Genomic DNA, 14,791 nt, shown 5'->3' on the forward strand with positions numbered 1-14,791 from the left:
CCCCGCCGCCCCTTGTGTCCAGCACCCCTGTCACTCCCTCCCCATTCATCCGTTGCCAAGATGAAGAGATAAAGTGGCCAGCTCTGGGAACAAACATGTCCAAGTGGCCAAGGCTTATGGGAATGCCTTGGCTTGAAAGTGGACCCCCTTTCTCTCTCTCTCTTTCTCTCTCTCTCTCTCTTTCGCTTTCGCTTTCTCTCATTCTCCATTCAGCAAAGACACAAAGAAAGGGCTCTCTCTCAGGGGTTAGTGTTCTCAGAAGAGGTGATGGACTGTTTACATGTTTGTGCGTGTGTCTCTGTGTTTCTCAATGAGTGTGTGTGTGTGTGTGTGTGTGTGTGTGTGTGTGTGTGTGTGTGTGTGTGTGTGTGTGTGTGTGTGTCCACAGGTCGTGTGTGGAGTGTTACCTCCAGCAAGAGGAGTCTCCGGAAAGGGAGAGATGTCTTCAGGCTTGCAGCTCGCCTCTCACGTTCGTCAGCAACTCCACAGGTGAGCCCTTGCCAATATTAGGATTTAGAAGGTCCCTGTCTAACTCCTAACGCTATGTATGCATTACGGTAGGGATATACGTATAGACGTGAATTTGGAGAAAGGGAAACGAACTTCGCCATTCATTCCTATGAGAGAGGCGAAGGCAAGCGAACAGGAGCAAAGCGAAATTATTAAACCAAGTTTAATATTATGCAAATGAGGAGCCAATTCGCCTGCGGCGGCCCAATCAAATCAGCAACATAACTGTTCCATTCCATTTGATTTGCCAGGACGACATGATGACGGTTGTGATGTCAGAATAGAACACTGACTTTCGCCTCTCTTCGCCTCGCTTGTTTCGCCTGCTATGTGTCCCTACTGTTAACGTGGCAGTATGCGATCTAATGTTTGGATGAAAATGTAGGGGGGAAGCTTACCTCTTGCTAGGACCAGTTCAGGCAACAGGTCTCCCAGAGATGGTCAGCTTCGGTCTTCCAGCTCTCTCCAGCTGCTCCTCTCCACAGTGTTCAGGGTTTTGTGGAGAAACCCCCACGTACAGTCCATAAAACCTCAAAGGCTCCATGTATTCCTCACCCGGTGTGAGATTAGTCCATGCACACATTGTCAACAATTCCCCCAGCAAACGTCGCTCCGCTGCTTCCGCAGGCGAGACCTACTTCTCTGCAAGGAATTGCTTTACGGCTTCTTCGAAATGCAGTTTTTTAGCTTCTTCAGCAAGCTTGTTCCAAAGCCCGCCTCATCTGCGTCCTTGCGAGATTAGTCTCGCTGCAAGACTCGCATCCAGGACGCTTCTCCCTGTGACCCCTGACCCCCGACATTTTATAGGTTACAGGTTAGGCGTCTCCCCCGTGTGGTGTGTAAAATGTAGAGTAGAGTAGAGTAGGGTAACTTTATTGATTCCAGAGGGGAAATTCAGGTGTCAAGTAGCTTACATAAATACACATAATGCCCACATGGACATTTAAGACACATAACACACAGGTAAAGTCAGGGAGGGGAAAAATAAAAATTAAAGAACAAATAAAAAGGCAATGTGCAAAAGCATATTCTGATGATTAAACAAATGTGCAAAAAAACATACCCTGAGAATTGAGGTAGAGAAGACAAAAATGACCAGAATGAGTGTTGACAGGTACATCTATGATATAGCATTGTGATGTAGAAGTAAGAAAAAAAGAAGTATTACACGGTAATCAAGGCAGAAAAAAGATTCTGCTAAGGTGCATGTAAATGTGAAGGTGCTGTCCTATTGTCAATGCACCTAAACTAACCTTTCATAACACCATGCACACACACCTAAGCCCTTGCCATGCACACACCCAGAGCCATGGCAATCAGAGTTGTGACAACCGGGGCATTGGAAGTTGGTTGGTGATATAATTCACGTAGATTAAAATAATTGTAAGCAGCGGCTTTCTTTTTACTAGAGACTAACACAGAACCAATACATAACCAGCAAAGATGAAGTAAAATCCTAACCCTAACCCTTCATCTTTGTGTAAAAAAGGAACATGGAGGCCAATGGATTAGCCTAACTCTTACTTCTATGGCTCTGCACTCACCTGAACTCCACAGGTGAGCCAGGCTCTTGCCCATGTATGTACCTCAGCACTGCCCTCTAAGGAGTTTCCTATTTTCATGATTAAGTTACTCTTAATTACCTCCCTCAAGAAGGTTATGTTTTCAGTCCCGCTGGTTTGTTTGTTTGTCAGCATGACAACGGATTTGGATGAAATTTTGTGGAGTTGTTGGAAATGACAAAAGGAACAAGTGACTACATTTTGTTGGTGATCCTGATCAATTGTTTTTATGAGTTACAGTATATATAGGCATATGATTCCACAGCTTGTAGATGTTATGGCATTAGTGACGCCGTGGCCTTGGCGGAGGTTTGCACTAAGTGCTTCTAGTTCATGGATTATTTTTGTTCCTAAAGAACTTATGTCCTGAAGTTTAGCTTTCCAGAAATCTAATTTATTAGTTTATGACACACTTTCGATTTAATGTCTCAAGGTGCATAAGAGGTTTTGGATTTGACACATTGTACAATGATGACAATGTTAGGGATATTTTTTATGATTGTCCTGATTGCATTTGATTTGTGTCAGTTTCTGGGAACATAGCTTTATTCGTTTATGAATAGCTCTCGTTGGTATTTTCTATTCCCCCCTGGTGCTGACATGAGAGCCAGATGTAGTTTGCCATTTTTTTGTGATACTGTTGGCTGGAACTGAATGGCCAGCTGAGAACACTGATGGCTAGCGTAGCCCCTTAACGCATGCTCTTCCACCAGTGGAATGCTGTAATAGTCACTGAAAAAACTTTACTGCCATGGTAGTACATCACTATGACAGTGCACAGGGCCTGTAGTAATACATAATGACTTGGTCTTAACCATTCCATGTTAACAGCTAATTTATAACAGGGGCTGTCTTACTGGGTTAACAGCTAACTTACATGTAGCCTACAGGGCTGCCCCTGCTCAAAACAGGAAACATATCTCATGTCCATGGAGATTTCAGTGAGGTTTCTATTACAGTGGTCTTCACTCATAGTCTTGTTTGTACCTGTAGTCGTAATGGGTGAATAATATGTAAAAGATGCCCACCTCAGCATATTTTAGTGTGCTGTCAGTCTAAGAGACATCATGTAAGCAATATCAATTGGATAAACTTGTTGTCATGGAAATGTCAGTGTAGTTTCTGCACTATTACCTTCCATCCACTAACCCACATACTTGCCTCATAGTCTTGCCTCATAGTTAAAGAAGCAAGAAGATCAGCGTTGTTGATATAGCTTCCAGCATGAAAATAGAAACTGAGAAACGAAACGATAACAATAGGTGTGTAAAGAGCATATGACAGAATAGGATACTGTGAGATGACATACACAAGAATAAAATACAGTATCTGCCAAAGTCGCTAGTGGCACTGAAGTTATTACTAATTTTACCACTTTTACCAGCATCTGATTGGTTGGCAGGTGCCATTTTCAAGCCCTAATAGCCTTACCTCATAGTCATGTTACAGGCTTAATGAGTATGGCGGATTGCCAGGCCGTGCTTTCCTGCATGACATATCTCATTCACAACTCTCAGGTTATTAGGACCACACAGAGTCGCTTGCTGAATTGTTTTCTCTGCAGCGTTATTGGTGCCAAGCTGCTGTCTGCACGACATGCTGGTACACGCTGTCTACCCAAATAAAATGCTCTTGATCTGTGCTTTCATATGTCCTCATTTGGTTTGGCTGACGGTGTGTGCTACAAGTCTGCTTAAAAGATCTAAAATTTTCCAAGATATGTAGTTGATAGTAGGTGATACATCGGTGTAAGGCAGTGATTCTCAAACTTTTTCAGACCGAGGACCACTATGTCCCCCCAAAAATGTTCAGGGACCACCTGTCAACTGAATTGAGAGTTGACGGGTGCTATTTCGACACTTAATATTGATGCAGATCACTTACTTTTTATTCCCATTTTACAACCCTGTCTTATTGTGGTGAAAATATGACTAGAGGCATGTTTGGCTTTGTAATTATGTTACAAATGCTAGCCTTCTGCTAGCTAGAAATCCCTTTACAGACCACCTGAGCTCTGTCACGGACCACCAGTGGTCCCCGGACCACACTTTGAGAATCACTGGTGTAACGGATGGCATCTAGTAGAGTTCGGCGGTAGAATGTTAGTAAGCCTCCCTCCCGAAGCCTCAAGCCGTATCAGTAGCACTGAGCTATCGGTCTGGACCTTTACTTAGCTCAGCAGTAGTTCGTCTCGTGCGTCTCGTGTCCGAACTGAAGCGTTGACTGGTAGGCTGCGGGTTTGTTTCCTGGTGAACCAGAAGCTATGTGTTGACGCCCAGGGCGGGGGCTGGGCTACACAAACCTACAGGCTACTGGTTCACCAGGATAGCGGGTTTGAGCCCCGAGTGGCGAACTAAGACAGTTACATACGGAGCGCAGTTATATAGGAGCCACTAATTTTGTGCCATGCACCATGATTTCTCGTTGAAAAGTCCATGTCGCAACACCCTGGAAATCTCCTGGTATGCTAATGGAATGGAACAAATATATGTGTCTTTGTGTTACAATTTTCATTAGGGCTGTAATGATACACTCAACTGATGATTGGTTTGCATCATGATTTTTGACATATGGTTCGATACATATCTTTTTGATGATCATTGGTAGAATAGGTTACAAGAGGCTACTAATATTTTTTAAATGTTTAAAAATAATTAATGATATTGATTTGAAGCTTGGGAGCACTTATCATGTCATATCATGTGGCTGTTTTCTGACCCAAAGGGTAACAGAACTTTGAAAGGATGTATCACCATATTGCCTGCTTTCCTCACAATACAAGTATCGTGACTCTGCATATTGCGATTTCTCAGTTCAATACAATATTGTCACAGCCCTAATTATCATTTATTTTTGAAACAGATCCCCATATCATTATGCTGCAATAGCCACTTCATCAAAGCCACTTACTCTTCTGCTTTCAGAACACTGAGACGCCACAGCATGTTGGTGTTTACCATTTTTATTTGCACTATCTACACACATCTTAACTCTGTTTAAATGACAGATTGTGTTTCCTACTTGGGTTGTATTGGGTTGTATTTTCCCACTTCAAGCTCCAAAAATATGTCCAATTGCTTACAACCCAAACTCTTATGTTTGTATAAAATGTTGATGTACTGGTGGTTTGTGGGGATGATGGATTGCAATATCCAGTAGTGGACTTAAGCCAGGCTCAAACTACACCACTCAAGATTGTGTGTCTGATTTTGACGTCGGAGTGCACTGCACACTAGAAGAGAATCGCAACTGTCAATCTCATCCCTGCTCGCAACCACTGAGACAATGCCCGACGTTCTATTTCCAGTCGCAAATATCAAACACTGTTTGATTTCTACGATTTGCGATCGGCGACTCTTTGAGCTGCCAAAGTTCTATCTTAGAACGTCGCTCACGATGAGAAAATCTTTCCCGACAATTTGCGATGGTCCTGGGGGGTAACGTTCCAGCGATTGTCATAAGGGGGGTTTTCAGCGGAGAATCGGCGCGATAGTCGTGTAGTTTGAGCCAGGCTTTAGAGTGCTTAGTAGTGCAATACAGGCAGCAGCACAGATCGGATGATACCATGCTACTACTCACCTCCACAGAGTGGACCTTAGATCACCACAGTGCACTGGAGATCTGTTGGAGCAAGTAGTCTGAAGTGGCTCTTCCAAAGCCCTTGTCCTCCTCGTGTCTCACCAACTACACCCCCCTCCCCCCCAACTACCTCTCTACTACTCCAAACACACACCTGCTTTCACCACCCATGTCTCCTCTCCACCACCCTTCCCATGCAAGAGCTTCTGTCCACCTACCCCACCACCCACACCCCCACCCCCACCCCCACCCGCAGGCCACCCCACCCCTGTCCCTTACCAGGGCCGCTGACAGCTTTGGCTGGGCCCAGGACAAAGTAATCTGAAAGGGCCCCACACTCAGTACATACAATGAAATGAGAACCCAATTCTGGGCCCCCTCTGTCCCTGGGCCCAGGACAACGGTCCCCTTTGTCCCTCGCTCTCAGCTCCCCTGCCCTTACACCCATGTCCAGTGTTCCCAGGCAAGAGCTCCTTTCCTCCTCTGCTCCACTCCTCCTCACGTCCTCACTAATACCCCGCCAACCCCTCCACACCTCCTCCCCATTCACCCTTGCCACTCTTCCTAAGCAAGACCTCCTCTCCTCCTCACCCCACCAACCCCTCCACACCTCCTCCCCATTCACCCTTGCCACTCTTCCTAAGCAAGACCTCCTCTCCTCCTCACCCCACCAACCCCTCCACACCTCCTCCCCGTCCACCCTCTACACTCTCCCAAAGCAAGACCTCCTCCCCTCCTCACTCCGCCAACCCCTCCACCCCTCCTCCCCATCCACCCTCTACACTCTTCCCAGGCGAAGAGTCGGATTATCTCGACCACCACTCCACAAAAGAGGACATGCTATTTACCTTGTCGGAGGGCCCGGTTCCTTTTGTCTGGGCTCATTGAACACGAGTGGCCCCTCCGCTAGGCCCCCCATTCAACGCGGCGTCTCCTTTGTCCCGGCACTCACGCGCTCGCAAGCCGAGAAGCCTATCTGATCTCGAGAACGCGTCACCGGCGTCACCACCACCACCACCTAGACCACCGCCAACAGCGCTTACTTCTGTCGCTCTCCCAACAACCCCCGGCCCCTCTCTCCCCAGCCTCCCTACGCCCTCCACCCCTGTCAAGACCTCACTCGGGTGGCCTATCAATGGGGAGACAGACAGCTGCGATGGCAGGCAGGCGACACCAAACGCCATTAGACGGGATGCTGTAATGGGCATCGCTGTCTCACTCAGGGAAGTTGAGAAAGGGACAGACAAATAGAGAGCAAAAGAAAAAGTGACAGAGAAGGAGGGAGAGAGAGAGAGAGAGAGAGAGAGAGAGAGAGAGAGAGAGAGAGAGAGAGAGAGAGAGACAGAGAGAGAGAGAGAGAGAGTTGGGGGGTGAGAGAGAGTTGGAGGGTGACAGGGATGGAGAGAGAGAGAGAGAAAGGGAGATAGAGAGAGAGACAGAGAGAGAAGGAAACAAAGGGAAAGGGTGAAGGAAGGGTGAAGAGGTAGAGAGAGTGGCTGGTGTCGCTTTACGCGGCTCCTTTTCACCTTGAAGAGAAGAAAAAGTGGTGTGGAGAAGAAAAGGTGGTGCGATTCCTTTTTCTTGTAGAAACACATGCACTGCACTTGAGTAATTTGATCAACATAGTGACTACACACAGAGGCAATACATCAAAATGACACCAAAGTGTCATCGTTGATAGATGGCCCGTGGAAAAATGGGGACACTCCAACAATTGAAATGCCACCACGGAATTGCAAAATTGGAGATTAAGTTCTTAAAGCACAACGCGGGATTCAATTCAAAATGTGTGTTTTTTTTCCTGAAACTTGTTGGAAATAACAAAAGAATACTGTATGCCATGTTCTATCCCACGATGGTATCTCAAAGATAGAAGCGTTACCTTTGTTGAACTTTTTGCAGGTACAAATGAACGTGCATGGTCACAGACACACACACACACACACACACACACACACACACACACACACACACACACACACACACACACACATGCACCACAAACTTTTTCACTGCATTGCCTTGTCAGACCTGTGTTCAACAAACACACACACACACACACACAAGTACATGTACACAAGCATGTACACACACACACACAATACACACACACATACTTACATACCACCTCTGTGACTGACTGTTATGTGTCCTCTTCAGATTTCGACGAGAGCCAGTCGGTTCCCTGTTCACTGCAGAGCAGTACTGAGTGCTTCATGTCCTTCAGCTTGGTGGAGGCAGACCATGGCCTTACTGTCTACAACCTCAAACAGTACGGTAAGACACACACACACACGCACACACACGCACACGCACACGCACATGCACACACACACACACACACACACGCGCACATGCACACACACACACACACACACACACACACACACACAGACACAGACACAGACACAGACATACACACGCATTTGCCATGTGTCTTGTAGCTTATATGTAAGGACACCCATCTTTCTTTTAAACTGCAAAATCAGTTTACATACGGGTACCAATAAACTGAACTGAACTGAACACACACAGACATACACACAGAGAAAACACACACACACTTATCAGTGTTAATTTCGTGACGAAATATTTTCGTGATAATTATCGTTAACGATTGTTTTTCCCCTGACGACAATAAAACGATGACGGAAAAAACAGCATGCGTTTGTACGAAAAATGTAACGATATTGATTTATATTTTCGTCAAAAAAATAAAAAATGTGACTACAATACCACCGGAGACGCTGCTCTGCGTCTCCCTCCTCCCCTCCCTCACACACACACACACACACACACACACACGCAAGCACAGTGACAGACAGCGTCGGTGCGCACAGCAGTAGCCTACTTTTCAGTGCAATCCTGGCTGGAAAAAATATTGTTGCCCATTAATCCATGGAGAAGAAGTTTATGCAGCCATGAAAGTGGTGTTGCCGTCGCACAGTAGCAAACATCTTTCTCTAACGATGCATTTTTGCCGAACTTCTCCACTCCCTGTCGCTTTCATGAACCTGCTACCCGACGGTCGTTGTCTGATCTTTTTTCAATGTTCGCTAATGTTTGTAATTTAAGGGTCTATGCGTAGGCAAAAGGATTCGGAAGTGTGGAGTTTTGCGACTTGTTTCAGTCAAGGACACTGAAATAACGTCTGGCGAATGCATGCAACCATGTACACAACCATGTCAACGAGAGCGCGTGTGCCATCACAACTTTGTATCAAGCAAATACCGTATTAGCCCAAATATAAGACGATCCTGATTATAAGACGATCTCCCATTTTCAGGCTCATGTTTTGGGGGAAAAAGTTTTTTGAAGACTTAATTTTGTTTCACATTGGAAACTTTTCTCAAAATGCAGTTTTTAATTTGTTGGAAAATCTGAGGCTTTTTACAAAGAACAAATTTCACAATATAATCTTCATGGAATTTCCATGATGTAAGACCACAGATGGCTACTCATATCCTTTTCCTTTCTTTACTCACTTCACCTGTCAAGCGCCAATAGGCACCTACAGCCGCCTGGGCCCGCCTGTTTAAAGTGCGACGCAACATAGCCTCAGTTGCGTCAATACATACACTCAGAGCATTAGTCTGCGCCAGCCAGGCAACCAGTAGAGATAGGCAATCTATTGTGCAATGCACAGATTTTGCAAAATGCTTAGTTGACAGCAATATCTAACCAGCAGCCGTCTCGCCAAATCGCCGTTCATTTTATGCATCCAAAGTTTTCCGTTGGACTGTAGAAACCGAACGTGACCAAAGGCAGATTGACGCATTGCACTTGAAACCGATGCGCTGCCCATCAGAACCACGTTGACATTAGAAGTCTGATTGATATTCATTTCGTACCAAGGGTAAAACTCCTAGTGATTTAGATGAACAAGACAATCTCTTGCCCTAACCATTATTCTGTGTTGCTGCATCGTTGCGAGGCATATCGTCAAAGGCACCGCTTGTCAAAGGCGCCGCTTTCTCGCGCACACACAGATGACCATTGATTGGCTGATGACAGCATCCAAAACTTAGCCTACAGGTTGTTCGTCAAATCACCCTTCATTTCTTATTTCTAGTGGTGTTGTCGGCTGACCAGAGAGAACGACCAAAGCTTTCCTGATGAGACTGTAAAACCAAACACAAATAAAAGCAGCAGGGCCGGTTCTGGCTTATTTGGCGCCCTAGGCAAGTTTGAGTTCTGGCGCCCCCCCCCCCCCACCCCCCCCCCCCCCCCCCCCCCCCCCCCCCCCCCTTTTTTTTTTATACCTTACAGAACACAAGAGTAATAGCCTACCAGTAGTAAGCTTAACTAAATAGCATCAAGAACAATAACTGTTTTGCATCAAATGGATTTCTGGTTCTTTTGGACAGCCGACCAACACATCAGATTGAGTCGCATGAAAGTTCCTTCACTGTGTGGTGTCTTGGATGTAATGGTGGTGGTGCCCCCAACCCCAGATGAGAGGGAGGTTATCAATGTGTTTGAATTGTAAAATGGAATTGAAATGCCAGGAGAGTGGTACAGTACATTTGTATGTCCAATGCATGTGTAGACAATAGGCCTACCAAGGAGGTCTGCATTGATAGCCTATCTACACTACCTACAGCATCACAAAGCATGGCAGCATAACAATTTTAATAAGCTACACATTTGTGCTGTCTATGATTCCAAACCAATTTCATTTCTGTACAGGAAATAGTGGTGCATTTGTGAGTAAGAGAATGAGAAGGGGGCTATCTATGTGTTTGAACTGGAGGGACAGGGTGAGAGAAAGGGAGAAAAGCTGTCACGCTTTTGAATTTCATAATATACAAAATATAGTAAATAGCCTCACTTGTCTGCAATACTACATCACTCAGCATGAAAACATGCTGTGCATGGTTCTGTTACATGATTAATGTAGGCCTATATGTCATTCTGGTCTGGAAACAATGTTTTTTTAAGCTTACAACAAGCAGGTAATTCATTCAAGTGGATGGAAGGAGATATGGCAGCTAAACTTGCTTTAAACATGGCACCAGTCTTACTTTACATTGCTTGTCAACCTAAGCAAGTATTATGATGTCAGGTGGGTGTTAGTGAGTAGGCTACTAGCAGCTAGCCTGGCTCTCGCGAGACCCCTAGTGCTTCGTGCATCTTCGTTACACTTCGTGAGCTCGCACAGGGGTCTGGTTCAGCCTTGTCGAGCCCGAAGTCCTCGAGTAGAAAATAAACGTGCCCCGACCATTGGACAATGTCAATGTCAATCATCGTGGAGTGAGGCGTTGACGGGTATGACGTAGCATCTTGCGCGACATCACTGTAGTGCTGCTAGCACACCCCTCAGTCAGTGTGGCTAGCACAACAACGGCGGCCTGCATACTGTATGAACTCCGCGATTTCAAGTGTTATCAAAACTACCAAACATTCATTCTTTGAGAGAGGAACAGAAAACAAGGAATTAGTTGGTGGCAAGAAACGTTCTCGCTCTTCTTCCAATGATCCACTGGAAGGAGAATGAGCAGAGCCGCAGCGATGTTCAGTCTTCAACTGTTTACAAGACCAACTTTAAGTGGGGATTTAGAGTCGAGAGGTCCATGCCACATATAAATGGTGAGTGAAAAAACCTCTTGGTTGTTTCTAACGTGTTTTTTTGATGTGTGTGAAACAATGACTGACATGGTAGGCTACAACTGTGAATGCCCCCCATAGTGCCGGTAATTCAATATGTACAAGCCTCATTTCCAGACCTCGCATGCTTATGGTGACTGAGTGCTGTTGATCATAATAGTATGCCAAGATGTCGCATTCAGACAAATTTGTTTATGGCTATAAAGTTCGTGTTAAATTAAATGTACTATCCCCGTGATCGCTGCCAATGCAGCATGTCCCAAAACGTCAGCATGTGAGAGATGGAATGTTTATTTCACGACGACAATTCTGACTTCAAACTCACCAGGATGGCTTCCCCACAGACCTATACATATTGGTATAGGTCTGTGGGCTTCCCCTTTTCACTTTCTGCCCTAGTTGTTAACCTGTTTCGATGGTAAAGACTAAAGTAATCACAGATTTTGCATGGTTAAGAGACCTACTTCGTGTGGAAACAGAATTTACACAAGAGGGTACTGGAATAAAAACAGGGTGAGGCCTGTCACTCACCAGCTACTGGCAACCCCAAGTCTCCCTTTCGGTCAGCAGTAAATTTAAAACTAAGTAATAGTAGCCTATTGCTGTTCAGGTCTTAGCCTTAAATAGGTAGTGAATTAAAATGCAGATACTAGGCCTATAGAGTATTTAGAATTACAGTTGCCTTGTTTTGCCGATCTATTTTTAACATTGTTGTGTTGTTTTTCAGGTAGGCAAGTCATGGAGTTGGCAGCGTCTGCTGGATTGTCATCACAGACCGGGGTCCATCCAGCTGCTACACATGTACAGTGGAAATTGAATTAGGCTCTTCCCTCACTTGTACTGTTGTAAACCATCAAATGAACACTCTAGGTAGACAAGACAGTGAGTTCAGTAATGGCTGGCAGTGGCACAGAGCATGCGCACCACAAGTTTGGAGCCAGCCAGGTCATACGTGTTGCACCTACCACAATTCCATTTCTTTGGTCTTCTGTGTTGAGCCTGTTTCAAAATGCGCCTGTACAACCACATGTGTATAGAATCTACACTACACTACTCCACCAAGATCTAGACATTACTGAAGAGTTGGAAATGTTATCATGGTCTGCTGACAGCTGTACAGAACATGTGTACTTAAATACCAGATGTGCCACTTTCATTAACGAGACTGTCTGCTCTGGGTTTGGGACAAAGCCTAATGAGGCAGCAGTCAACAACAGTCCTTACATTTGACAATCATTACAAAACAACCTATGTTTAAGGTACTTCATGCTACCTGGTTGTGAGCGAGGCTTTTTGTGACTGACTCTCCCTAATGACAGATTCATAGACATAATGGAAACATGTAACACAGCATTAGTTCAGAATCTAACCATCATCCATTAGGAACAAAGAAGTGGAATCTTGTCCACAATATCGAACCGAATATTGAACAAATGGTGTAAATAATGGTGTAACACAAGTAATTGGAACATATGTAAATACAATTTTATTGTGAAAAGAAAACACTGTCTAATTGTTTTCAATGTACAGTAATGAAAGTGTAAATAATGACATAAGATATCAATTTAATATATACACATTTTTTTTTCTTTTTAAATATTGGTTACTGGCAATGCAAAGAAACATAGCTTACAAAATGTAGCGTTCTTGGTGTTGGGTGATTGTATTGTACAAAATGAAAACCCAAATGGTGACGCACTCCTGAAATGTTTGCAAGTTCTTTAAGGAAAATGCCTTGAAATCTTGTTCTAATATTTTGAAAGGCATGGAATCTGTGAGGGGATGTTGCGGGTCCTCTATGCTGTCGTTTCTTCATAAACCTCCTGGCGTCAGACACAGACAAAGGAAGTTAGAAGAAGTATATAAGACAAACATTTCAGAAGGTTATGTGTGACAATTGTGGCATACATACAAGGTTTTGAACAAAAACAACACGGGAAATTGATTGCAACACATTTTAAAATATTTCTAGGTGACTTAAAGTTCATTAACAACAGGGTATGCTACTTACTCTGTGTACAGAGTATTTTCCACCCACATGTTGCATTACTGCCCTTGTACATCACTTTGATCAAAAGCGTCTGTCAACTGTAATGTTATGAGGAGTACAGTCTCTTGAGAAATTAATGTAGGTTTAGGTGGATAGTGGTGCAGGACAGCACATATACTTTTCAGTTACTCTTACTTAAGAATTCAAACCTGTAACATTGGATACCTTCCGAGGCCACAGGTACAGGTGAGGTCAGCAAGGGTCCTATTTACCTTGATAATAGGTTCTCAGTCATTTCACATCCCCCACCCTGATGAAAAAAACTAATTGTTTACACAAATGGGTTTTACACCCCTTAACAATACGGCTTTGCTTGCTTCAGTAATGTACTCTTTGCCTTTGACCTAGCAATGGATGTAATAAATCAGACATACCTTATATAACCGTGGGTCTTGGGTCACCTAATAATGGAGAGAGCGAGAGAGAAAAGACATCACCATTGATCAATTAACAATGGCACTGTGTGTGTGTGTGTGTGTCCCAGCTTATGACGTTGAGCACGATTAACTTTGGGTCGTCCGATCAACTAGGGATGGTCACCTACAACTATATCGAAGTGCTTAGCACACTCACGAATCGACTATTTGAATTGACCACAGCAGCTGAAGTGTTTTGAGAATACAATCGCGCACAATAACAACGGCAAAAGTGCGACGGCATGGTCCTCTCGTCGAACCGTAATGCAGTTTTCAAAAGTGTATAATAGAACTTAAGACGCCCCATCCTGTCTCCTCTGACGTGAACAGCTCTTTATGCCATCCAAGTTAATCAGACCCGAAGTTAATCGTGCACACCGGGAGTAGTTAATGCAATCCTGGTGTAATATTCTCTCATGGTAGGATATACAAAAACGTATGGGACTGTAAACGATTTACTGTATTATCATAGGTAAATTGGCATGCCTAACGGTGACCAGAACACAACCAATAATGCTAGTAGCAACTGCATGCTGTTGAGGCTGCATTGTTTTTCATATGGCTGGCAATTTTGTCTGAATAACATTTTATCGCTGGTCAATCATTTTCAGCGAAATACACATACTTGATTAAGTTTTATTCATCAATATATGTCACATTGGTTGTGCAGGCAAGCAGACGTCCATTTTGTCTGCAATATTTATCACCATCACCCCGTCAGAAACGGACAAACCCATGCCTGTGATTTGTTTCACTAAAAGAAAAATATAGCCATTTCAAGACATCTAACTTACCATATCTTTGTTGTGATTTATCTGATGCAAACGATGCTGGCACCAAATGAGTAGCCGTCCTCCTTGGTGCTAGGGGCTGGTAGCATGTAACCTGGCTCTCACGTAGGTGGCTTGTCAGGTAGCATGCCGCTGTTTTGGACCCTGCAGAGTACTCGTGTGCACTATGTCGGATTGCCAACCAAAATCCACCGATGCCTTGTGTGTTTTTTGTAACCCGTCAGTGGTCCGATGTCGGACACAGGTGGCATACCACAGGCGGCTTGCCGTTCAAAC

General features: G+C 44.5%; 1 protein-coding gene across 3 annotated transcripts in view; it reads left to right on the plus strand.

The window, feature by feature from the left end:
- Positions 1–14,791, plus strand: part of itgb6 (integrin, beta 6) — a 53,872-nt gene that overhangs the window by 33,398 nt on the left and 5,683 nt on the right. For all 3 annotated transcript variants that reach the window (XM_063212023.1, XM_063212025.1, XM_063212024.1), the window contains 2 exons: positions 389–489; positions 7,812–7,928. In XM_063212023.1, the coding sequence (XP_063068093.1) occupies positions 389–489; positions 7,812–7,928 (218 nt within the window). The remainder of the gene's footprint in view (positions 1–388; positions 490–7,811; positions 7,929–14,791) is intronic.

The sequence above is a fragment of the Engraulis encrasicolus genome, chromosome 12, assembly GCF_034702125.1.
Source record: "Engraulis encrasicolus isolate BLACKSEA-1 chromosome 12, IST_EnEncr_1.0, whole genome shotgun sequence".
NCBI lineage: Eukaryota > Metazoa > Chordata > Actinopteri > Clupeiformes > Engraulidae > Engraulis > Engraulis encrasicolus.